The 23,675-nt window shown below is 42.4% G+C and overlaps 1 protein-coding gene across 16 annotated transcripts in view; it reads right to left on the bottom strand.

The window, feature by feature from the left end:
- MYCBP2 (MYC binding protein 2) overlaps positions 1 to 23,675 on the bottom strand; it is a 339,194-nt gene that overhangs the window by 17,939 nt on the left and 297,580 nt on the right. For all 16 annotated transcript variants that reach the window (XR_013223966.1, XM_077297204.1, XM_077297206.1 and 13 more), the window contains 13 exons: positions 23,460 to 23,609; positions 22,922 to 23,082; positions 22,273 to 22,429; positions 20,814 to 21,038; positions 19,553 to 19,618; positions 19,197 to 19,436; positions 18,892 to 18,981; positions 16,914 to 16,994; positions 15,674 to 15,940; positions 15,294 to 15,577; positions 14,130 to 14,226; positions 3,083 to 3,202; positions 802 to 903 (listed from right to left, as the gene is read on the bottom strand). Coding sequence is in view for 15 of the 16 variants with exons in the window: in XM_077297204.1 (XP_077153319.1) it covers positions 802 to 903; positions 3,083 to 3,202; positions 14,130 to 14,226; positions 15,294 to 15,577; positions 15,674 to 15,940; positions 16,914 to 16,994; positions 18,892 to 18,981; positions 19,197 to 19,436; positions 19,553 to 19,618; positions 20,814 to 21,038; positions 22,273 to 22,429; positions 22,922 to 23,082; positions 23,460 to 23,609 (2,040 nt within the window). In the remaining variant the exon portion in view is untranslated. The remainder of the gene's footprint in view (positions 1 to 801; positions 904 to 3,082; positions 3,203 to 14,129; positions 14,227 to 15,293; positions 15,578 to 15,673; positions 15,941 to 16,913; positions 16,995 to 18,891; positions 18,982 to 19,196; positions 19,437 to 19,552; positions 19,619 to 20,813; positions 21,039 to 22,272; positions 22,430 to 22,921; positions 23,083 to 23,459; positions 23,610 to 23,675) is intronic.

Below are 23,675 nucleotides of genomic sequence, written 5' to 3'. Positions count from 1 at the left end.
AGCAGGAAAGCTTGTTTTTCTTTTCCAGATTATGAATAGGAACAAAGGAGAAGATGATGATGAAGATGACGACAAGTGAGCTACAGAGGACAGCAGGGACAGTAGTATTTAAGTTTTTCATGTGTCGGCTGGGCTGACAGTCTAAGTTTCTTAAAATATATATATATATTTTGTTTAGCCAAATTAGTTAACAAACATGGATGTTTGTTTAAGCAAATAACTTATGCTGTAATGTTGTTATTGTTTCAGTTGAATAAATCTATTTAAATTGTTATTAAGGTCAGGATTATTTTTCTCCTTCCTAAGTACAACAGAACAGTGGTGTCCAAATATGAATGATTAACCCATTAAACTGGGGAGAAAAAAGTAATATAAAAAGTGTTTCTAAAAATCTTCATCTACTTGCATGTTAAAGTAGCAAGAACTAGTTTAGGTAGAAACTTTGATTTAAATCACTGATTTAAATCAAGCCTTACTGACTAGTGATTTAAATCGTGATTTAAATCGTGATTTAAATCAGTTAGATTTAAATCAAATCCACCCTGCAGGCTGCTGTAGTCCAGCAGTGAATCACCAGGTGATAAAACATTCATTGTAAACAACAGCACACAGCCTGATAAATGACACATTAGTGAATTCAGCGTTTTAACCCCTACATCACACTTTCTTCAGATTACACAAAAAAATAGACTGCTTACAGATTCCCTTTAAATCCATATTTAATAATAAAAAAATTAAACACTGCCCCAATCCCTAACTAGGAGTTTTCCATTCTGAATTTTAAAAGTACAAGGAGATTACCATTTGTTTTTGTTGTCCGTCTTTCCCCATCCACCTTCCAGAAGATAACCGGTCCACATGATCTTGATCAAGAACACATAATGATGCTACAGCCAGCCATAGCTAAAATTATACAGAAAATGCGTTTTATCATCCAGTGCAATGAAAACAGCAATTACAGATACATAAATACTGCTACTATAGGTTCAATTACTACGATTTAATGGAAGTCTCACAAAATACAGTTTTGGTCAAATGAACAGTAATTCTGCAATGGAAGCAGCCAAACACAGTTTATATGAACTGCCGGAAAACCCAAAAGCAAACGGAGCCCCAATAGGAAGCTGCAATTAAATGTTACTCAATTGTTCTTGCTGGACTGCAAGTCAGTTTTTTTTTACATCGTAAGAGGGAAGCCTCCTGTAATTGTAAGCCAAAAGACACCAAATCACGTCTCGTCTTAAGTCGGCGCCATTTTTTTTTTTTTTGCAAAGTGACAAATACCCTGGACGTTACTTGATTAGAATTGTACATGTACACCCAGGGTGACAAAGGCAGGTTCCCGTTATCCAAGGTGATCTGCTCACTGCTTCCGATTTCCATGTCATCATTAAACATTTCCATTACAAACATTATTTGGCAGTGTTTTCTCCTGGCCAACTCCACACTCCAGAAGTAAAGCAAGCGGCCCATTTTACATACACTGCAGGGCAACGCAGCTGTAAAGCGGAGCTTACACGTAGCAGCGCGACATACCAGACACATCTGCAGGCAAATCCAACCACAAGCTAATGCCTTACTCAAATGCCCATTTTTAATTCACACGTTCTTTACATGCTTTCCAACAATAGAACACAGTCAATGGCCATGCTTAAAGAGAACCTGTCACCCCCAAAATCGAAGGTGAGCTAAGCCCACCGGCATCAGGGGCTTATCTACAGCATTCTGTAATGCTGTAGATAAGACCCCGATGTATCCTGAAAGATGAGGAAAAAGAGGTTAGATTATACTCACCCAGGGGCGGTCCGATCCGATGGGCGTCCGGTCCGGGGCCACCCTTCTTCATATGATGACGTCCTCTTCTTGTATTCACGCTGCGGCTCCGGCGCAGGTGTACTTTGTCTGCTCTGCTGAGGGCAGAGCAAAGTACTGCAGTGTGCAGGCGCCGGGCCTCTCTCACCTTTCCCGGCGCCTGCGCACTGCAGTACTTTGCTCTGCCCTCAGCAGAGCAGACAAAGTACGCCTGTGCCGGAGCCGCAGCGTGAAGACAAGAAGAGGACGTCATCATATGAAGAAGGGTGGCCCCGGACCGGATGCCCATCGGATCGGACCGCCCCTGGGTGAGAATAATCTAACCTCTTTTTCCTCATCTTTCAGGTTACATCGGGGGCTTATCTATAGCATTACAGAATGCTGTAGATAAATCCCTGATGCCGGTGGGCTTAGCTCACCTTCCATTTTGGGGGTGACAGGTTCCCTTGATAGCACTACTCCAGAGGTTGTTTTTTGTTTTTATGTCAGTGCTGGAGTGGTAGCACCAATCTAAGTTCACTGCCTATAATATTAGATTTACCAGCTGCCTTCTTCATCTGCACCGCTACGGTTGTCTCCTGCAGTCTGTGACCTGCTAGATCGCTCCGGGGTTTGGGAAGGCAGGAAGTCACTACTCAATGTAAGTCTATGAGCGCCAGGACGAGGCCAGAACGAGGCTCCCCTAGACTTACACTGAGCTGGTGACCATTACCTTTGTGTCAGTCAGAAGTTGCGGTCACAAGATGTCGGACTGGGACCGCAGCGGCGCCGGAAACACCTGAAGACAGTGGCTGATAAGTACCCCCCTAGGGTCAGGGACATAATGTCAGTGGCACCACTCCAGCACTAAAAATAAAACAGTGTTCCAAAAAAAAAAAAAAAACAATAGCACCTGACTTTTACTGTTTAATAATGAGAAGCTTAGAACTTCTTTTTGTTCTGCACACAGGGAAAATGGACACTGATCAAAAAAAAGGTACAGACTGAAAACAATCGGATGAAAATCGAATATACCACAAGATAGAAAAAACAATAATGTCTGAATAAGCTCCCGCTAATCTCATGTATTTCCCCCTTACGTTTCAGTAAGAACATGGCAGTGCCACCTGTACCAAACAGAGCGATAAAGCAGATTTAACAAACCACTTGCTATAATTTTTTTTTCAGGTTTTTACAGGCATGTAACATCCCGATCTATACAGAAACTGTTGACATAAGTATGCTGGCCTTTATACTAAACATTAGTATAATGTCAGGAAATAAAACGTACCCTGGTGGTTGCGATACATCTCACTGGGGAACGATACTCCTCCTCCATCTTTGTCAGTGCAATGATTGTCTCTGCAATTGCATTTTTTGTGACACGCGACCAGGCCTCCGAGAGGTGCCCCTATAAAAAACATTAAGGGAAATGGTGGTTCATTTCAACATGAAATATTCTAAATGGTAACAAGGAAAAAAAAGTGCTTGTTCTAAAGCAGGGGTGGGAAACCTCAGGCCCCAGGGCCATTTACGGCCCTCAATGACTTATCAGGCCCCCCGAGCAGAATCTCAGAGACCGCATTCTTGGGCAGGGAGGTGTACTTTGATTACAGCCAGCTCATTAACTTCTTCTTGCTCTGTTAGCACACACGCAGTGATCACTACTGAACATTGAAGGTCATGCAATGAAAGATTACGTCCAGACGCCAGGGTCAGGATGTACTTTGTGGGCGGAGTTTCTACAGCCCCCGAAGGATGGTATAAATATCCAAATGGCCCTTCACACACACAAAAAAAAAAAAAAAAAAAGATTCCCCACCCCTGTTCTAAAGGCTTTATCCAGGCATACTGTCCGACACCATTCAATACTGGGCACAGAGAATTTAGAAGGGGTTGTCTGGTCTGAAATTAAAAGTTAGCAGTCACTATGTGACTGCAGACTTGAATTCCCCAGCGCACCAGGATTCCCTGGTTTCTGAGCTGGGAACGGGGTCGATGTATCAATATACATACTGCTGGGCAGAAGCCATCCAGGGAAAGCAGCCTATACTACATCCACTTTTATGGGACTAGGCTGTGCCCATTAGACCACCTCTGTCCAGGAGTATCTATATCACATACATCACTGCCGTTCCCAGCTCAGAAACCAGCGACTCTTGGTGCGCTGGGGAGATTCAAAAGTTTACAGTAACACTGACTGACTGCAGACCTTTCATTTCAGACCGGACAACCCCGTTAACTGTACACCCACAGATGGTTCAGGCGCTTCTGTTAGTATTCAGGCCTAGAAGGACATTTGTGTATATGTATATGTATATGTATATATATATATATATATATATATATATATATATATATATATATATATATATATATATATATATATATATATATATATATATATATATATATTAAAATGGAAACAGCACAATGCTCACCGATGGGTGCCAGGCCTCCTGGGCAAGATGGTCCACTCATCCACCCAAATAATATGCCAAGTAAAAATGAAGGCACCACTAATTAAAGAGCATAAAATTTATTTATTTTTTCTTTAAATTTAACCCCATGTTGGTTTGCTAGCCAGTTGAGAGTCTTTTCATAATGACCTAAATAAATATAATAATAGCAAGTATTTTTGGTTATTGAGTATTTTTATTATTGTCTGAAATAAGTATATATGCATATAAATATGAAATTAATGTTTGAGGTAACCCTCTGATACCGGGCATAATAGCAATATTGGCACACTTTTATGGGTCCTACTACGGAGATCATGTGATCTGAAAAGGTTATGGGTCAAGGTAGAGGTCCATCGGCAGCGGGAGACAACCTGAATAAGGTGCCGTCCGGCTAGCTGGAAGTGTATTAAAAGAAAGCCCAATCGGTATCTGGATAGATAAAGATATTGTAAATTAGCAATATTGAGTCATTATAATAGAAAGAGACATCGGCATATTTATAAAGTACGTGGTTGCCACAACCAAAATGGCGATGTGGAACGGACAAAGTGTATGTGCGCAGGCGCAAGTAATAGGTAGGAAGCCCTAGATCCTCACTGGCTGGCGTACGAACATGTGGATATGTGACGCTTTGACATGCGCAGTAAGGTATAGGGAACGCCGATTTCAGCGGTGATACAGTCCTCCATGTGGCTCCATCTGTCCGGTGGGGTAAGCGCCATGACTCATCAATAATGTAAATATGAATAATTATGTAGACAAGGGAATAAGGAATATGAATTAAGAAGGTATAAGTGATGATATTAGAGGGAATGTGGAGTGTAAGAAGTCTGTAATAGCACTTTGGCACAATGCACTTTATATATTAAAGGGATACACATGGAGCATTTGTAGAAATATGAGATAATTGTATAATAATCACTGTAAACACGGATATGGCTACCAAAAGATGTAAATGATTGTGGTCTGTATATAAGCACATGATTTGTTACCACCCACTGCTTGAAAAAGGCTTAGTGTGAGCCGAAACGTCGTATAGAGATGTGGGGCTAAAATAAACTTCACAAGTTTTCTTCACTTTTAAAGAATTGGAATGCTGCCTTTATTTTTACTTGGTGTATATATATATATATATATATATATATATATATATATACTAGCTGTACTACCCGGCTTAGCCCGGGTTAATGACTGCTGTTAGCAAAATAGAATGTGTTAACAAAAATTTATTCTGCACACAAAAACCACAAAACAAATAGATAGAAATGTAATTATTAAAAGGCAAAAACTAAGCTAATAGAAGAATTTCACAACATATATTAGCTTTGTTATACTGAGAATGTCTTTGTTGCCTATATTAACCAATCAGAGCTCAGGTTAATTAACTGTAGCAAAATAGAAGCTGAGCTGTGATTGGTTGCTATTGGCAGCCTGATAAATCCCCAGCCAACAGGAAGCCCTCCCCCCTGGCAGTATATATTAGCTCACACATACACATAATAGACTGGTCATGTGACTGACAGCTGCCGGATTCCTATATGGTACATTTGTTGCTCTTGTAGTTTGTCTGCTTATTAATCAGATTTTTAATTTTGAAGGATAATACCAGACTTGTGTGTGTTTTAGGGTGAGTTTCATGTGTCAAGTTGTGTGTGTTGAGTTGCATGTGGCGACATGCATGTAACGACTTTTGTGAGATGAGTTTTGTGTGGCGACATGCGTGTAGCAACATTTTGTGTGTCGAGTTGCATGTGACAGGTTAGTGTAGCAAGTTGTGTGCAGCAAGATTTGTGCATGGCGAGTTTTGCGCGTGGCGAGTTTTATGTGTGGTGCGTTTTGAGTATGTGCAAGTTTTGTGTGAGGCAACTTTTGCATGTGGTGCAACTTTTGTACATGTGGCAATTTTTCTGTGTGTGCAAGTTTTGCATGAGGTGAGTTTTCCATGAGGTGAGTTTTGCACGTGTGGCGAGTTTTGCGTGAGCCTAGTTTTGCATATGGCGAGTTTTACATGTGGCGAGTTTTACATGTAGCGAGTTTTGCGCGTTGCGAGTTTTGAGTGGTGACTTTTGTGTTTCGACTTTTATGTGGCGAGGTTGGTGTGTGTGTGGTGAAATGTGTGCTGAGGGTGGTATATGTGTTCAAGCACGTGGTAGTGTGTGGCGCATTTTGTGTTTGTGTTCATATCCCCGTGTGTGGTGAGTATCCCATGTCGGGGCCCCACCTTAGCAACTGTACGGTATATACTCTTTGGCGCCATCACTCTCATTCTTTAAGTCCTCATTGTTCACATCTGGCAGCTGTCAATTTTCCTCCAACACTTTTCCCTTCACTTTTTCCCCATTATGTAGATAGGGGCAAAATTGTTTGGTGAATTGGAACGCGCGGGGTTAAAATTTCACCTCACAAGATAGCCTATGACGCTCTTGGGGTCCAGACGTGTGACTGTGCAAAATTTTGTGGCTGTAGCTGCGACGGTGCAGATGCCAATCTCGGACATACACACATACATACATACACACATTCAGCTTTATATATTTGATATACCTGTATGTAATCTCCTGTATATAGTATATACCTGTGTGTCATCTCACCTATATATAGTATATATCTGTGTGTCATCTCCTCCTGTATATAGTATATACCTGTATGTCATCTCCTCCTATACATAGCATATACCTGTATGTCATCTCCTCCTGTATATACTATATACCTGTAGGTAATCTGCTCCTGTATATAGTATATACCTGTGTGTCATCTCATCCTGTATATAGTATATACCTGTATGTCATCTCCTCCTGTATGTAGTATGTACCTGTATGTCATCTCCTCCTCTATATAGTATATACCTGTGTGTCATCTCTCCTGTATATAGTATATATCTGTGTGTCATCTCCTCCTGTATATAGTATATACCTGTGTGTCATCTCCCCTGTAAATAGTATATACCTGTGTGTCATCTCCTCCTGTATATAGTATATATCTGTATGTCATCTCCTCCTGTATTAGCCCTCGTTCACAAGTTATTTGGTCAGTATTTTTACCTCAGTATTTGTAAGCTAAAATGGCAGCCTGATAAATCCCCAGCCAATAGTAAGCCCACCCCCTGGCAGTATATATTAGCTCACACATACACATAATAGACTGGTCATGTGACTGACAGCTGCCGGATTCCTATATGGTACATTTGTTGCTCTTGTAGTTTGTCTGCTTATTAATCAGATTTTTATTTTTGAAGGATACCAGACTTGTGTGTGTTTTAGGGCGAGTTTCGTGTGTCAAGTTGTGTGTGTTGAGTTGCGTGTGGCGACATGCATGTAGCGACTTTTGTGAGATGAGTTTTGTGTGGCGACATGCGTGTAGCAACTTTTTGTGTGTCGAGTTGCATGTGACAGGTTAGTGTAGCAAGTTGTGTGCAGCAAGATTTGTGCATGGCGAGTTTTGCGCGTGGCGAGTTTTATGTGTGGTGCCTTTTGAGTATGTGCAAGTTTTGTGTGAGGCAACTTTTGCATGTGTTGCAACTTTTGTGCATGTGGCAATTTTTCTGCGTGTGGCAATTTTTCTGCGTGTGCAAGTTTTGCATGAGGTGAGTTTTGCACGTGTGGCGAGTTTTGCATGTGGAGAGTTTTGCGCGTGGCGAGTTTTGAGCGGCGACTTTTGTGTTTCTACTTTTATGTGGCGAGGTTGGTGTATGTGTGGTGAAATGTGCGCTGAGGGTGGTATATGTGTTCGAGCACGTGGTAGTGTGTGGCGCATTTTGTGTGTGTGTTCATATCCCCGTGGTGGTGTGGTGATTATCCCATGTTGGGGCCCCACCTTAGCAACTGTACAGTATATACTCTTTGGCGCCATCGCTGTCATTCTTTAAGTCCCCCTTGTTCACATCTGGCAGCTGTTAATTTGCCTTCCTTTTGTGCCTGTAGCTGCGACGCCTCCAACACTTTTCTTTTCACTTTTTCCCCATTATGTAGATAGGGGCAAAATTGTTTGGTGAATTGGAAAGCGCGGGGTTAAAGTTTCACCTCACAACATAGCCTACGACGCTCTCGGGGTCCAGACTGTGACTGTGCAAAATTTTGTGGCTGTAGCTGCGACGGTTCAGATGCCAATCCCGGACATACACACACACATACATACATACACACACACACATTCAGCTTTATATAATATATATATATATATATATATATATATATATCTAATATATAAAGCTGAATGTGTGTGTGTGTGTATGTATGTATGTCCGGGATTGGCATCTGAACCGTAGCAGCTACAGCCACAAAATTTTGCACAGTCACACGTCTGGACCCCGAGAGCGTCATAGGCTATGTTGTGAGGTGAAATTTTAACCCCGCGCTTTCCAATTCACCAAACAATTTTGCCCCTATCTACATAATGGGGAAAAAGTGAAAGGAAAAGTGTTGGAGGCGTCGCAGCTACAGGCACAAAATTTTGCACAGTCACACGTCTGGACCCTGAGAGCGTCAAAGCTATATTGTGAGGTGAAATTTTAACCCCGCGCTTTCCAAGTCACCAAACAATTTTGCCCCTATCTACATAATGGGGAAAAAGTGAAAGGAAAAGTGTTGGAGGCGTCGCAGCTACAGGCACAAAATTTTGCACAGTCACACGTCTGGACCCTGAGAGCGTCAAAGCTATATTGTGAGGTGAAATTTTAACCCCGCGCTTTCCAAGTCACCAAACAATTTTGCCCCTATCTACATAATGGGGAAAAAATGAAAGGAAAAGTGTTGGAGGCAAATTAACAGCTGCCAGATGTGAACAAGGGGGACTTAAAGAATGACAGCGATGGCACCAAAGAGTATATACTGTACAGTTGCTAAGGTGGGGCCCCAACATGGGATAATCACACCACCACGGGGATATGAACACACACACAAAATGCGCCACACACTACCACGTGCTCGAACACATATACCACCCTCAGTGCACATTTCACCACACATACACCAACCTCGCCACATAAAAGTAGAAACACAAAAGTCGCCGCTCAAAACTCGCCACGCGCAAAACTCTCCACATGCAAAACTCGCCACACGTGCAAAACTCGCCACACGCAAAACTTGCACACGCAGAAAAATTGCCACACGCAGAAAAATTGCCACATGCACAAAAGTTGCAACACATGCAAAAGTTGCCTCACACAAAACTTGCACATACTCAAAAGGCACCACACATAAAACTCGCCACGCGCAAAACTCGCCATGCGCAAAACTTGCTGCACACAACTTGCTACACTAACCTGTCACATGCAACTCGACACACAAAAAGTTGCTACACGCATGTCGCCACACAAAACTCATCTCACAAAAGTCCCTACATGCATGTCGCCACACGCAACTCAACACACACAACTTGACACACGAAACTCGCCCTAAAACACACACAAGTCTGGTATCCTTCAAAAATAAAAATCTGATTAATAAGCAGACAAACTACAAGAGCAACAAATGTACCATATAGGAATCCGGCAGCTGTCAGTCACATGACCAGTCTATTATGTGTATGTGTGAGCTAATATATACTGCCAGGGGGTGGGCTTACTGTTGGCTGGGGATTTATCAGGCTGCCATTTTAGCTTACAAATACTGAGGTAAAAATACTGACCAAATAACGTGTGAACGAGGGCTAATACAGGAGGAGATGGCATACAGCTATATACTATATACAGGAGATGACACACAGGTATATACTATTTACAGGGGAGATGACACACAGGTATATACTATATACAGGAGGAGATGACACACAGATATATACTATATACAGGAGAGATGACACACAGGTATATACTATATAGAGGAGGAGATGACATACAGGTACATACTACATACAGGAGGAGATGACATACAGGTATATACTATATACAGGAGGAGATGACACACAGGTATATACTATATACAGGAGCAGATTACCTACAGGTATATAGTATATACAGGAGGAGATGACACAGGTATACGCTATGTATAGGAGGAGATGACATACAGGTATATACTATATACAGGAGATGACACACAGATATATACTATATATAGGTGAGATGACACACAGGTATATACTATATACAGGAGATTACATACAGGTATATCTAATATATAAAGCTGAATGTGTGTATGTATGTATGTGTGTATGTCCGGGATTGGCATCTGTACCGTCGCAGCTACAGCCACAAAATTTTGCACAGTCACACGTCTGGACCCCGAGAGCGTCATAGGCTATGTTGTGAGGTGAAATTTTAACCCCGCGCGTTCCAATTCACCAAACAATTTTGCTCCTATCTACATAATGGGGAAAAAGTGAAGGGAAAAGTGTTGGAGGAAAATTGACAGCTGCCAGATGTGAACAATGAGGACTTAAAGAATGAGAGCGATGGCGACAAAGAGTATATACCGTACAGTTGCTAAGGTGGGGCCCCGACATGGGATACTCACCACACACGGGGATATGAACACAAACACAAAATGCGCCACACACTACCACGTGCTTGAACACATATACCACCCTCAGCACACATTTCACCACACACACACACCAACCTCGCCACATAAAAGTCGAAACACAAAAGTCACCACTCAAAACTCGCTACATGCAAAACTCGCCATATGCAAAACTAGGCTCACGCAAAACTCGCCACACGTGCAAAACTCACCTCATGGAAAACTCACCTCATGCAAAACTTGCACACACAGAAAAATTGCCACATGTACAAAAGTTGCACCACATGCAAAAGTTGCCTCACACAAAACTTGCACATACTCAAAATGCACCACACATAAAACTCGCCACGCGCAAAACTCGCCATGCACAAATCTTGCTGCACACAACTTGCTACACTAACCTGTCACATGCAACTCAACACACAAAATGTTGCTACACGCATGTCGCCACACAAAACTCATCTCACAAAAGTCGCTACATGCATGTCGCCACACGCAACTCAACACACACAACTTGACACATAAAACTCGCCCTAAAACACACACAAGTCTGGTATTGTCCTTCAAAAATAAAAATCTGATTAATAAGCAAACTACAAGAGCAACAAATGTACCATATAGGAAATACGGCAGCTGTCAGTCACATGACCTGTCTATTATGTGTATGTGTGAGCTAATATATACTGCCAGGGGGGAGGGCTTCCTGTTGGCTGGGGATTTATCAGGCTGCCAATAGCAACCAATCACAGCTCAGCTTCTATTTTGCTACAGTTAATTAACCTGAGCTCTGATTGGTTAATATAGGCAACAAAGACATTCTCAGTATAACAAAGCTAATATATGTTGTGAAATGCTTCTATTTGCTTAGTTTTTGCCTTTTAATAATTACATTTCTATCTATTTGTTTTGTGGTTTTTGTGTGCAGAATAAATTTTTGTTAACACATTCTATTTTGCTAACAGCAGTCATTAACCCGGGCGAAGCCGGGTAGTACAGCTAGTATATATATATATATACACACACATACAAATACACACATAAATGGGTTTCATGTAGAAATATAAATATTCTGGAGTATCTGCTCCTGACTATTTTTTTTTTTTTTTTTTTTACAATTTCCCATTTTAAATGCAAAAAAGCGAACATTTTTTTTAGGCCTATCTACGGTATATACAGTGGGGCAAAAAAGTATTTAGTCATTCAGCAATAGTGCAAGTTCCACCACTTAAAAAGATGAGAGGCGTCAGTAATTTACATCATAGGTAGACCTCAACTATGGGAGACAAACTGAAAAAAAAATCCAGAAAATCACATTGTCTGTTTTTTTATCATTTTATTTGCATATTATGGTGGAAAATAAGTATTTGGTCAGAAACAAACAATCAAGATTTCTGGCTCTCACAGACCTGTAACTTCTTCTTTAAGGCTATGTGCACACGTCAGGATTTTGTCAGGATTTTTCATCAGGATTTGTAGCCAAAACCAGGAGTGGAACAATTAGAGGAAAAGTATAATAGAAACATATGCACCACTTCTGCATTTATCACCCACTCCTGATTTTGGCTACAAAACCTGAGGAAAAAGCCTGTCAAAATCCTGACAAAATCCTGACGTGTGCACATACCCGAAGGGTATGTTTCCACGGTCAGGAAACGCTGCTTTTTTGACGCTGCGCAGAGCTGCAGCGTCAAACAAGCAGCGTCCAGATGGTCCAGCATAGTGGAGGGGATTTTATGAAATCCCGTCTCCACTATGCGTGGAAACCCGCACGCGGCGGCCCTGCGACTCCGGACATGCTGCGCGTCTTTTCAGATCGCAGCATGTCCGTACACCTTGCGGGGACGCAGCGTCCCGGATGTGAAGAGTTAACACATCCGGCATGATCGCGTCCCAGAAAGGGGGCGGGGCTTAGCGCCGAGCGGCTTCGCCGCTGCGGCGATACCGCCGGCCATCCTGACAGTGTAAACATACCCTAAGAGTCTCCTCTTTCCTCCACTCATTACCTGTAGTAATGGCACCTGTTTAAACTTGTTATCAGTATAAAAAGACACCTGTGCACACCCTCAAACAGTCTGACTCCAAACTCCACTATGGTGAAGACCAAAGAGCTGTCAAAGGACACCAGAAACAAAATTGTAGCCCTGCGCCAGGCTGGGAAGACTGAATCTGCAATAGCCAACCAGCTTGGAGTGAAGAAATCAACAGTGGGAGCAATAATTAGAAAATGGAAGACATTCAAGACCACTGATAATCTCCCTCGATCTGGGGCTCCACGCAAAATCCCACCCCGTGGGGTCAGAATGATCACAAGAACGGTGAGCAAAAATCCCAGAACCACGCGGCGGGACCTAGTGAATGAACTGCAGAGAGCTGGGACCAATGTAACAAGGCCTACCATAAGTAACACACTACGCCACCATGGACTCAGATCCTGCAGTGCCAGACGTGTCCCACTGCTTAAGCCAGTACATGTCCGGGCCCGTCTGAAGTTTGCTAGAGAGCATTTGGATGATCCAGAAGAGTTTTGGGAGAATGTCCTATGGTCTGATGAAACCAAACTGGAACTGTTTGATAGAAACACAACTTGTCGTGTTTGGAGGAAAAAGAATACTGAGTTGCATCCATCAAACACCATACCTACTGTAAAGCATGGTGGTGGAAACATCATGCTTTGGGGCTGTTTCTCTGCAAAGGGGCCAGGACGACTGATCCGGGTACATGAAAGAATGAATGGGGCCATGTATCGTGAGATTTTGAGTGCAAACCTCCTTCCATCAGCAAGGGCATTGAAGATGAAACGTGGCTGGGTCTTTCAACATGACAATGATCCAAAGCACACCGCCAGGGCAACGAAGGAGTGGCTTCGTAAGAAGCATTTCAAGGTCCTGGAGTGGCCTAGCCAGTCTCCAGATCTCAACCCTATAGAAAACCTTTGGAGGGAGTTGAAAGTCCGTGTTGCCAAGCGAAAAGCCAAAAACATCACTGCTCTAGAGGAGATCTGCATGGAGGAATGGGCCAACATACCAACAACAGTGTGTGGCAACCTTGTGAAGACTTACAGAAAACGTTTGACCTCTGTCATTGCCAACAAAGGATATATTACAAAGTATTGAGATGAAATTTTGTTTCTGACCAAATACTTATTTTCCACCATAATATGCAAATAAAATGATAAAAAAACAGACAATGTGATTTTCTGGATTTTTTTGTCTCAGTTTGTCTCCCATAGTTGAGGTCTACGTATGATGTAAATTACAGACGCCTCTCATCTTTTTAAGTGGTGGAACTTGCACTATTGCTGACTGACTAAATACTTTTTTGCCCCACTGTATACTCCTGTGTGTACCTACAACAAGGCTGGATGTGCTGCTGACCAGAAATCTCCAAAAATGTTTATATGGCAAAATTGTTCACAACTTACAGCCGCCATGTCTTTGATTAATTTCACAATGATTTCTGCAATCTGAGTTGGAGTTGAGCCCTTCATCCACCAGTGACTTTCACCTCTTCTCAGGTAACTGCAGGACGAACACAGGAAGAAAAAAAAAAAAGAAAGAAAGAAAAGAAAAAAAATACTATTAAAAAGTTAACTGCGCAAGAGACATGTCACTGTAAATGCACCAACTCGGAACTACTTTTTTACAGAATCAAATAGGAAATTCCACACAATGACTATTCCTGGAGAAAATTACCTAAAGTAATTAAATATACGAAGCAGGGCTGTGGAGTCGAAGTCGTGGAGTCGAAGCCCATTTTGGTGGAGTCGGAGTCATGGAAATTTAGTCGTCGGAGGTTTGGCTTACCGACTCCACAGCCCTGATACCAAGTCATCATAGAACATCTCCAAAGGTTTAGGCTTCACTTAAAAGTGTTGTTCAGGACACTTATATCGATGATCTATCCTAACAAAATGTCATCAATATCTGATTGTTGGGTGTGCGACACCCAGTACCCCTGCTCATCCGCTGTTCCCAGTGCTGGCGGTGGATGGATGGATGCGCTCATTTGTGGAGCTGCACAGCACACCTCCGTCAACTGCACAATGCCCCAGCTGGGTATTGCACAACCGCCGCCTATTCAAAACCATGTAAAAATGCAGGAAAATGCCTTTAACCCATATACTCCTGCACGACACGTCATTTTTTTCCTCCCTTCCTTCCAAAAGCCATAACTTTATTTTTCTGTCCACTTTGCCGTATGATGGCTACTTTTAGCAGCATGAGTTGTACTTTTGAATGACACTATTCATTTTATCATGGGATGTACTGAAAATGTGGAAAAAAAAAATTCCATAGACCTCTGACTGTCATGGCAACCAATCGACGCCGCGATCACGTCATAGGAGTGCGGAATGACGTGATCCCCTTACCCGGCTGGCACGTGTTAAATGCCACTATCACGATTAACAGCTGTGGGCAAAACTCCACTCCACTCGTGGCTGTTAAAAGCACATGATGGCGGATTTAATTCAGGAGCCTGATCGGGGCAGGGACATGACATATGATATACAGGTTAAATATGTAAAATAGATTATTAAAAAGAAATGCATCCTGGAGAAGGCAGAAGAGTTTCCTTCAGACTGTACCTGGAGTTGAAAATCATTGGCAAAGTGACGGTTGTGACCCCTTTCCCAGCACTCATTCCTGCTGTGCCAGTGATCGGTGTCCCCTTAGCTTTCAGCTGAACTGTAAGTGCCTTCGCAATGCAACCTAGGAACATATCCAAGATGCCAAGCTTGTTCCAGTCTCCTTTCTCTGTTGAGTGGATTATGTCACTGATATCGGCGGGAGGCAGAGACTTTACTCCTATGATGCTAGCAAGACGAGATGGTGTCACTTCAGGTAAGACTCGACGAAGCAACGAGGTTACCTGAGAACGAGACCAAGGAAAGGTGCAAATTGCTATAAGCAAAGTTACATGAAAGGCGTCGTCAGATTTGGGACAGATCGCTGTTTACACACTCACTTGACGCTGCACTCTTGGCGAAGCTGTGTGTAAAAGATGGAAAAGATCTTGCAGTAATGTCAACTGCTGAGCCAAATATTGCCTGCCAACATTGGATCCACTTAGTGCAAGCACCATGGAAAGAAGCTCAAAGCAGTAAGCATCGGAGGAGGCGTCCTCATCATTTGGTTGGGAATTTGCATTTTCCTTGCTGGAGATGGCATGCTCCCACTCTTCACGCACACGTGTTGCCTCCATTCTGATAGCTTGTACTATGTGGGCACACACCTAGAAGCAAAATGACGAGTTAATAATGAGGCTTTGGATTTTTTTTTTGTTTAAAAAAAAAAAAAAGCAAACAGGGCCATGTTGCTTGATTAACAAATTCAGATTTTTTTTCTGCAGGTGTCTGCACTAAAATATGAGAAAGTGGTGTGTCAAACAGAAAACGCGCGTTGGGGTCTTGCCATCCAGCTCAGGGTCACCCACGGTTCACCCCTCGGTAAGCTCTGCACCTGTTTTCATATGTGCTATTCTTGTGTTACTATTTGGTCTGACGTACTACTAATATACAGGGACATGCCTAATCGGGGTACACGTAATTGTATTAACATGTATTACTAATTACCCCTTATGGTTCATATGGTAACTTCGTGTGACCCTGCTTATTTGTTTGTCTGTATGCATCTTTTGTCACTTGACCTTGCTACAATTTTATATTAATACTTTAATAATAATAATAAAAAAAATTCATACTCTTTCAAACCGATTACTCCTCATTCTCCTATATTTAAAATACACAATAGTAGTCTGCCCCGATTGTTGCACTTTTTTATTTATATGGTCAGCAATTTTTGTTTTTGTGTTTTGACGCAGTAGTTTTATGGCTTTTTTTGCGCAGAATCCCTAGGATTTTGCTCTTAAATGCAAGTTTATGCCATGTGGGAACATAGCCTTACAATTCTATATTTACAACACCGGATGAGAGATTTAATAAAACACACACCAGAATTCTGTACTGAAATCCGTCTTATACGGCTTGCACCACATGTATTATGTTTATAATACTGACCACCAAAAGGGTACCAACATTTTGTCAATAAAGTGTAACCTTAGACAAGAAAGTCTAAAAATGAACCAGATTTATCAAACAGTATGAGCCCAGACTGCCTAGTCCAATTGTACAATGGTTCTACAAGCAATAACATTGCAAAATAGGACAATGATAACTGTATACAACTCTTATGAAAAGTACATATACCTGCTTCTGCAAGTTCGTTAGTTTACTTCTGCTAAAGATTATGCCAACCATATGTTCCTTAAGATCGGCATCAGATGTTGCCTAAGAAAAAGACATTAAAACAAAAAAAAACAAACAATGTTCTGGTGGTCATATGTAACTGTACTGTCCGGTACGTTAAGTGTCCACATACAAAGACATTTTCCTGTAAGATTAGTATACTGCTCACAGGTATTCTAGCTATATTTACTATGCAATAGGACATTTACAAATTAGTAAAATACAAAATATAGCAATTCTAGCACATGACAGACTTCGCATTAGCCAGTTAGTAGCTGAGTGGTGTCAATGTTTTGTTTTTTTCCTTCATCATCAAGGTAAAGGGAGAATACATTTCCTTTTTGAGGGTATTAGATAATATGTATTGTTTTGTAATAATTATTAATAATTCATTATAAAAAAAAAAAACAAACACACAAAAACAAAAAAACATTGGCCTTGATTCATTTAAGCAATTTTGCCAGAATTCTGGCAGAAATTGCTTTGGAAAGTCGCAGGCTTTGCACATCTTGTTTTGCTACCTTTGGCATTTTCAGGCCAGTTTCTTCCAGTGTCCCCAGATTCGGCAGAGCTGGGGCAATGGACACCAAAGCTCCTCTAAATCATAGCAAGCTGTGAAGTTCCTCACGCCAAGAATCTTACTCCAGACTTGCACTTCTTAATGAATCAGGAGTCTCTGACTCCACCACGACTGCAAGAAAATCACCTGTATTGCTGAATCGCGGCCATTGTTTTGACTATAAAAGTAGGCGACGGCCATTTTAGCAGTCAGATAAGAATACATTCTTAGTAGCGACATGTCATTGATAGATCCTCAGAGACCATGCACGTTTGTCTGTGGAACAACCATTTAGATTGGCTGAATATTGCAATCAAACTCTGGTTGCAAGCACCAAGCAGGAGAAATATACATGATATGGGCATAGGATTGGCATCTGCTGATCAATAACCAAAAACATCATTTGTTGGCATGTGACATTTTCCTTTTGTGTAAAGCGAAAAAATACGACACTATTGCAAAAACCATTGGAAATACACAATAGTTACCCATGGGAAAGAATTACTGTCACAATGGAACGGCTGCTTGTGCAGAAGTTTCAGTTGCAGCTTCCCCACAGCTTTATGGCAATATACCGTATTTTTCAGACTATAAGATGCACTGGACCATAAGGCGCACCCCAAATTTTCAGAAGGAAAATTGGGGAAAAAAATTAATGTGTCAATTGGGGGTCCGTCTTACAGTCCGAATTCAGCCAGGGAAGGGATCGGCACAGGTGGAGGAGTGGTCACAGGGGTCGTTAAGTGGTCCAGGCTGGTGCGGTGGCCTCTGGGAAATCCCAACATGAGCTCTGTGCGGCGGCTGTGCTCTGTGGGGGCGGTAGCGCCTCTCTGTGCTGCATGGGGCGTTCTGCCGGCATTTCGTCAAAGCCCGCAAGCCCCCACAGCTCCGTTGCTCCGATGCGGTGGCCTCTGGGAAAATGGCTGCCGGGGGACAGCTCATGCTCAGATTCAGATCTCAGCAACAAGATCTCATCCCGAGATCTCAGGACGAGATCTTGTTGCCGAGATCTGAATCTGGGCATGCGTTGCCCCCGGCAGCCATTTTCCTGGAGGCCTCCGCATTGCAGCAATGGATGTGCGGGGGCCTCCAGGCTGACAAAATGCCGGTGGAGCCCCACCGCACCACAGAGCAACCCTGCACCACAGGGAAGGGAGGCTGCATCGGGACCTCCGCCACGGGATTTGTAAGTATAGTCCGACCAAAAGACGCACCCCCATTTCCCTAAAAAAAATTTGGGAAAAAAGTGTGTCTTATGGTCCGAAAAATACGGTATGTAGATTTACTGGATGGAAACTGTTAGTTTTCATTGTCATTAATTCCTAAAAGTATGTGTGAAATAAGGTGGAAGGTCTCATAAGAATCTAGCAGCCCCTGTACCTTTTCTTCCCCTTCGGGAGAGGACAAGAGAGCCTTTTCCTCTTGCTCAGGCGTGGGTTCCGCATCTCCAGAAATCAGCTTGCCAAATACCTGCGGGGAATAAGTTATAATCATCCATATATACAAGCAGGACACTTACTGACAGAGCAGACCTTGAGATGTGCCAACACACTTAGGTCTCTAATCCAGGCTGTACACGTGGCCAGTTTAGAAATCAGACGCAGTGCACACTGTGTCTAGAGTGAGCTGCTGACTTGCATCTTCTTGCAGATATAGCTCCCAATGCAATAAGGCAGGACACAAACCTGTGAAGTGATCAGTCTGAACACACGCAGAGTCTCAGATTCACAGTTCCTTTGCTGAGCCACACTGGCAGAAATTTGTCCAGCTATTTTGATCGTTTCGCCATCTTTCCAGCCGAGTACTTTCACTTGCCGCACTCTCAGCGTGTTCTCGGGGCCTTTCATCTCAATCTTCAGAATGTGATTATCCCCTCCAGGCAGTTCACTTGTCACCCACCCGATGTGTCTGGAATCTAAGTCAGCCTTGTAGAAGAAGAGGAGGCGTGTTACTACATCACATCTTTCATATTTCAACCTTCATATTTCATTTCCTTATTTCCCAGCAGAGTTTAGTGATAAACTAGAGTTAAGGTATTTACCTGTTTAATCCTACACAAGTCTTCCACGCTCTTCCCACACAAAAAGGTCATTGATGTTACCTTATTCTGAAACATGATGCAAAAATAACATTCACTTGCAGCTCACATTCTGATAACTTTATGGTCACAATTCATATAGCAATATTACAAGAACACGAAGGCTGGCATTTCACAGGCCGTATAATGGCCACGATGCCTGGACTGACCACATGTCTCCTGACACAGGCTTACAGCCTCAAAGACACACACAAGGCTATACATACGGGTCAGAAGACCAAGGGTCAGTCGAGCATTACGGTCTCTACATAGACAGTGAAATTCATAAAAGACCATTTATGACATATATTACTTATCCAGGGGACGTGTGGTCAACGGCTGATTGCTGGGAACCCACCGTTGGGTGGCACAGAATCACTGTATTCCTGCCATCTCCAGTCATACACCTGAAGTGGCATACTTAGGACATGACACGTGTGTGAAGTAAAGCAGTGATGATGAGCTACCCAGAAATCTGAGAAAAGTAGCAGGTCTACAGATAGATAGATAAGAGTTGTTTCAGTTGACCTACTAGAAGACCTCACAGTTCAGGTATTTCATTCTAAAAACTATTTCACAAATGTCATTTTGAATTACAAAACAAAAAAAATCCAGGGAAGACTGATACAACATTTTACACTTAATGCTGGGCTAAGGATGGCAAAGCAGGACTGTTTGGTGTTACTTCAACCTCTTAAAGGGTTGAAAATTATAGAATGCTGTAGAAAAGCCCTGAAAGGCAGTGGCTGCAGCTTATATCGGCTAAAACAGCCGACAGCTTCGCTTTAACACCATTCAGTACCGTCTATTTTCATTGTTTAAAGTCTAAGCCCAAGCATAAAGTGTTCCCTTGATTCTCGTTTGCTTTATATACTTCACTGAAGTGCTAGAGCCCGGGGCACAGTGTCGCCAGTTTTTTCCTGTTATTTGTCTTATAACATCCATCCTCCATTTTATATTGATTTTATGGAAACTATTTGTTCAATAAAGTTTGCTATTCAAAAATTGTGTCAAGGGTCCTTTAATTTTTTTCAGATTTTTTTTTTTTTTATTGATTGAATCCAGTCTCTACATCATGTCGCTCCCAGATGGTGTAGTGAAAACCTTGTGACAGATTCTATTTTAAGGATCAAAGAGTTCTACTTTCTAACTACACTGCAAATAGTTAGCAAGGCGGATCTTGCCCTAAAAATACAAATTAAAAATATAGACGGATGATAAATACCCCAAGGTCACGAGAGTTGTCTACATGCACTGACACATAGCGTGCATTTATGCCTTTGATACAATTTATTGTGATGCTCTTGGTTTTATTTTTATCTTCATCTCCTGACTCCCAAAAAGTTTCAGTAGATCCATCTGTTAAGCTTCCAATCATGGCTGGTCTGCTAGAAGTCTTAATGTCCACAATGCTAGTCATGTCTTTAAGGCCAGTAACTAAGCAAAGTTCCTGGAGGAAAGATAAAAAAATAAAAAATCTGTTAAGTTGCACTACAGTAATGCTGCAAAATATTAAGTGATATGAAGCATTGTGCAAATAAATAATCAACAGTAATCAATGGTGATAACTAGTGATGAGCGAACGTGCTTGGATAAGGTGTTATCCGTGCATGCTCGAATAATAGGTTTGAGCCCCCACGGCTACATGACTCGCGCCTGTTTGACAACTGCAAAACAGGCAGAGATTGCCTAACAGACAGACAATCCCTGCATGTGTTGCTGCTGTCGAACAGCCAATGAGACATGCAGCCGCGGGGACTCCAACATATTATTCGAGCACGCCGAAGACAGGAGCACAGAAGCATGCTCAGATAACACCTTATACAAGCATAAAATCTGTATAATAAATACACCAGCGCAAAATCACATAAACAATACCCTTAGCAGCTGGAATCAAAAACAGGCAGACGCCAGTGCTGACACAAGCAATATATGAGAGTAAAGGAGGTTGAGACCGCGCATAAGGGAATAAGCTGAAGACAACAATAGTATACAATGGCACAGCGTGTAATAATGACGAAAACCCTCCAAAAACCGTACGGCACTCTGTTCCGAAAACTAACTCTAACAAGTGGGTAACGGCGCACAGGCAGACCAAGCAGGGGTGTGGATATATGTCAATAAGTGACCTATGATAACGGAAAAGACCCCCCAAGATTAATGGTAATCATACCTGTGGTTTGTATAGTTCATGTGGAGAGGCTGTGGATGTGCCGATAGATGTGATTGTATAACCAGCCAGAATCCAGGCACCAGGATGTCAGGTGCGGAGCTGAGCGTGGAGCTGTGAGGTGGAACGTCCGGCGTCAGGTAAGTAGATGGGGCGGTGGGTCGGCAAATGTAGAAGTGCTAACACACAGGGGTGCTGCACAAAGGCTACGTAGAGCCAGGGAGAGCCCCGGCCGGTGGCGTCCCTGGATACGAGCACGGGGAAAGATGGCCGACAGGGAGCTGAGCGTGTGACGTCACCGCTGGGAAACTACGGAGCGGCACTAGGGACAAAGTACTAACCAACGCGTTTCAAAGGAACAGCGTCCTTCTTCGTCAGGGACGAAGACCTTATCCATCCTCTACCTTATACAAGCATGTTCACTCATCATTAGTGATCACATTATGTGGCATTTGTAGAGACAAAAACGATGCATCACAGAGCACAACAGTAGGTTTAAACTTTATGAAAGTACCTGGTTCATTGCTTCAAAGCCAGACTGCACACTGATGTTGAAACTCTCTTCACTATCGCCATCATCAGATTTGGAAAGAATATTGTTAATGTGATGAAATACATTGCTCTGGTGAAGAAATTGGTGATCAGACTGCTTGAACTTAAGACTCCAGCATCTGAAATAAAACGTGGATTCAATTTACACCACCATATACATAACATGGAAATATTATTATATATTATATTAGTTCATGGGGAACGATTTTATTTGCTGCTAAAGTGAAATAGGGAAAAAAACTAAAGGACAATTTACTAACAAAAGTTTTGTCCTCAAAGAGTTTTCTCATACGAAATTTATCCACAACATGTGAGAAATATTTGCTCACTGGTACCCCCATATTCATTAGAACTGGGGTCCAGAGATCCTGCGGCTACTACTTCACAACTGCAGTGAGGAGGAGTGAGTGGAGCAGCAGTTTGGTATGTGACTCGGCGCGTTAGCCATTGTGCATGAGGCTCGAAACCGGCCAAAGCTGTACTAAAGAAGACAACCAGCCCCAAAGAGACTGGACAGGGTTGGAATAGTAAGGAGGAACTAGGTGGCTTGGGACACAAAAGGGACTTCTCACCAGGAGACAAGGCTGACACCCAGGTTTGGCATTATGTACCTTAGTGCCATCTGCTGCAGAGAGCTTCCACCAGGAAGAGACATCATTAAATCTGAGATGGTTTGAAGAAGACGGTGAAATGTGTCGGGCAATGGGTGTGCTGCTTCTCCAGCAATCACTATGTCAGAAAGCGGGTGTTCACACACCCTTGTATCTTTTTCCTATAATAAAGAGAATGATTTCAAATTGGACAAATTCCATACATACTGCAAAGATAATCTGATTTCATGCAAATCTCTAGGTTAGGAGTTTTCTACCAAGTGTTAAAGCTCTGCAGGGAGCCCCGTCTGAATGGAGCAAAGGTTAAGTGAGTGCATGCTGCTCCGCTCTGGGACTGCCAGCGATAGAGCACAGTCACAGTGAATGGAGCGTTAGTGTGCGTTATTCACCTCTGCAGAGCTCCGTTCTGGGGGCTGCAGGGGCTCCCAGGTAATAACCATACTTTGCCGTACTTATTCCAATATTTGAAAGACATTGTTTGATGTACCCTCAACTTAATGTTTACAAGAATAAGAAGTGTGATACCGTCAGCACACACCTGTTCTGCATTTTCTTTATTTGCCTTATTCTCTTCATCCTCTTCTTCCTCTGGCTCCATAGGAGCAGGAGTGAGAGATGCCACAAAGTGCCATAATATGTCATGAAGGGATGTGGTCTGGATTACATTGCAAAGGAGCCAATTGAAAGCCTGGACAGGATTAAAAGTTTATTTTAACTTATTTCAACACAAGACACAAATTATATATGGATTTAC

The sequence above is a fragment of the Ranitomeya variabilis genome, chromosome 3 (assembly GCF_051348905.1).
Source record: "Ranitomeya variabilis isolate aRanVar5 chromosome 3, aRanVar5.hap1, whole genome shotgun sequence".
Lineage (NCBI taxonomy): Eukaryota > Metazoa > Chordata > Amphibia > Anura > Dendrobatidae > Ranitomeya > Ranitomeya variabilis.
Note: the sequence above shows the minus strand (reverse complement) of the source record. Positions and strands in the feature narration are given on the sequence as shown.